Genomic DNA, 3,234 nt, shown 5'->3' with positions numbered 1-3,234 from the left:
ATTTTAGTTTCTGTGTGCTTCTCTCAGTAGCATTATATACCTTTGTACTTGTATGTACATGTAAGTGAATGAAATGTGTTTTTTTCTTATTCTTGTTTTTCTCAAAAGTGCTTATAAATAATTTTAGTAGAAAAAAGTGACCCCGCCCCTATAGGCAAATTTTGATAATGCAGAATAATTAAATAATGACATCACTAGAAATATAATTGTTCCTAATTCGCAGTGCAGCTATAACCCGTTTTCCTGGGGAGCTTGCAGTGAGTATGCTTTCCACGAGTCACTTGTTGACACAAAACCTGTGGCACTTGTGAAGTGTTTATTCCAAACAAATTTCTTTTTAAGTTTTAAGCACGTGGAGCTTCCTTGTTTGAGTCTGACACGGATACCAAGTTTTAAACGAAACTGATATCTGCTACCCGTGCACGGCGAGATAAATTCGTGACCTGCAGTTTTGATCACAATATTAAAGAAAATTCAATAAAAAAAAATTATTTTAGTAAGGAACAATTATTAACATCGTGCCACAACCGCGCTTTGTATTTCACTTTGGATTATTTGCAGAAGATTACTTTTGTAACGTCTGTATACACTGTCGGCCAATTTAAGCACCGGTGCGTAATTACGCGTCGTTATTGACAAAGTTAGAAACCACTAACATTCCTTAATGTGGGCATACTTTACAATTAACACGAAGTTCGTCGCTGCATTTAAAAGAAGTATCGATGCTCATTGATAGGGAGATTGGGTGAGTTGGGTGTAGCAAGCCAGAGAAGGGGGGTGTGACCAAATCAAAACTTTTCTTCAATGGGCTACCTGTGGAGGACCCGGGCGCTGCGCATAAATACTCCTGCTTCTCAGAATAAGTTCAGTCCTGAGGGAGAGACACAGAGACGAAATTAGGTTTTGGGAATCTGTTTAAGGCGGATTATGAATGCTTTTGGACACCAACCATCTAACCCACAGAGCAGCCCTATTCAGCACAGCGCCCAGGAGCTCCTGGACATGGCCGTGTACTGCGACAACTACGGCGTTTACCAGCAGAATCTGCATCACCATCACACTCAGAGGCCGCCTACCCACCCCTCCGGTTACGGCCTCGGAGAGTACTCGCCCCCCTCTACAAACCCATACCTATGGCTAAACGGACCGAGCATCAACTCTTCTCCTTATCTTCAAGGGAACAACGGCACATCTTATATTCAGTCTGGATACGGTTCTAACCAGAGGCAGTTCTTACCGCCTCCCACCGGGTTTGGTGGAGCAGACCTGGGATGGCTATCCATATCCAGCCAGCAGGAGCTCTTCAAAATGGTTAGACCGCCTTATTCTTACTCCGCACTGATAGCGATGGCCATACAAAATGCCCAGGACAAAAAGTTGACTCTCAGTCAGATCTATCAGTATGTGGCCGATAACTTCCCTTTCTACAAGAAGAGCAAAGCTGGGTGGCAGAATTCAATTCGCCACAACTTGTCACTGAACGACTGTTTCAAAAAAGTGGCACGGGACGAGGATGACCCAGGTGAGTTTTTTAATAAACCTCTCATAATTTGCTGTAATTATATATCAGAGAATCGTTGCTACTTTTGCCGACAGAAGTTTTTAAACTTTATCAAAAGTATTTTTGAAATACCAGAGACTTTAAAATTGTTGATTTTTTGAGATTTTAATGTGAAAAGTCAAATGAACTGTTCAGTTGTGAGCAGGAACAAATTTGAATTCAAAGTATGCGCATGTCAGCGTCGTTCATCCTTTTTCTTCCTTCTTTATTTCTTCTATTTCTTATACAGGTAAAGGAAACTACTGGACTCTTGACCCAAACTGTGAGAAGATGTTTGACAACGGGAACTTCAGGCGTAAGAGAAAGAGGAGATCAGATTTGAACGGAGCTGACAGCACAGCTCTTCCACTCAAATCTGAAGACGGCGCACACAAGCTCGCCGACACCGCCATCCTCCTGAGTGCCTCCCCGCCCAGCCTGCACGGGTCTCCGGCCTCCACTGAGCCCAAGTCCTCCCCGTCTCCCTCCGCGGAGCACAGCCCCTGTTTCAACAGCTTCTCATCCAGCGTGAACTCGATCCTGGCGAGCAGCGGGGGAAGCGACGGCGCCCGGGGCGTAGAGCGTGGAGACTACGGCTCCGGGCACGTCGGGGGACTATCTCAGCCCAGAGAGGGCATGTCTGGACTGGGCTCCTACTCATCTTCTGTGATCTCTCCTCTGAACTCTGACAACAGCAGAATGAACTATTACACATCAGTACAGAGCCTCTCCAACCATTTCAGTGTGAATAACCTCCTATACAGCCGGGAAGGAACAGAGGTGTAGACTGCTCACAGTTCTTATGTAACCTCCTGTTAATACTCATTTTCTGGTGTGGTTGGCCACCTTGTAGTATGACTACTGGAACTAAACTGGTGTTTATCACAGTGACCCTCCCAAACTGGGAAAATTTGTCAGTGCATCTTCCCACTGAGATCTGATGGGTAGATTAAAAAAAACAAAACACACTGTAGCAGCTGGGTTGGACCAGTTAGTCTTTAAAGAAGATGCCTATGTACAGAAATTATTTTCATAAGAAGAACCATGACTTGTATGTTAGACTTAATTGTGTTTTATTTAAACTTGTGTCCTCTATGTTTGAATAAAAGTCATTTATTTGAACTCCATATGCAAGGCTTTTGTGTCATTTTCCTGCTTTTCCTCTGGAGAGCTGGATGCACTAGTCAGAAACAGTCAAGGCTTTGACTGTATGAAATTCTATATAATTAATGAGACTTACTATGTTTTATTCCCCATGTGAATCCTGGCAGTACAAAGCATTTTCAGACTTTTTCTGGATTTTCCCTAATAAATACATTTATGTGTTTCCTTGGACACAGTGTTGTCTGCTGTAGGGTCATTCATTGATGATGTATCAACATCAGCACATGGGGTCATTATTTATTAGTGTATGATTCTGTGCTCAGAGCACCCCTGCTTTTTTTGTAGATGTAAAGTTCAAAGTACTTTGGAGAGCCTGCTTCACTGTTGCTCACAGTCTCAGTATATATATAAATATATTTTAAAAAAGCTTTACAAAACCTCATATTCGGTTCTCAAATCCATGAAAGCATAAAGTTGTACAAATATCTGATGGTCTGTCAGGAAATCTGAAGTCAAGTAGCTGTAAGCTGTAAAGTGTGTAAGACAGAGATATTTTCCGCTTGTCACTTCCAATAGCCCCATTAACAAGT

General features: G+C 42.7%; 1 protein-coding gene across 1 annotated transcript; it reads left to right on the top strand.

Moving 5' to 3' along the window:
- The first annotated feature begins 562 nt into the window (after positions 1-562).
- foxi1 (forkhead box i1) lies at positions 563-2,667 on the top strand. Its single transcript, XM_003441771.4, has 2 exons — positions 563-1,522; positions 1,791-2,667. The coding sequence occupies exons 1-2, from the start codon at positions 928-930 to the stop codon at positions 2,324-2,326; spliced, it is 1,131 nt and encodes a 376-aa protein (XP_003441819.1). The 5' UTR covers positions 563-927; the 3' UTR covers positions 2,327-2,667.
- The last annotated feature ends 567 nt before the right edge of the window (positions 2,668-3,234 follow it).

Source organism: Oreochromis niloticus, linkage group LG8 (assembly GCF_001858045.2).
Source record: "Oreochromis niloticus isolate F11D_XX linkage group LG8, O_niloticus_UMD_NMBU, whole genome shotgun sequence".
Lineage (NCBI taxonomy): Eukaryota > Metazoa > Chordata > Actinopteri > Cichliformes > Cichlidae > Oreochromis > Oreochromis niloticus.
The sequence above is the reverse complement of the archived record's forward strand: the minus strand, read 5'-3'. Positions and strand labels throughout refer to the sequence as shown.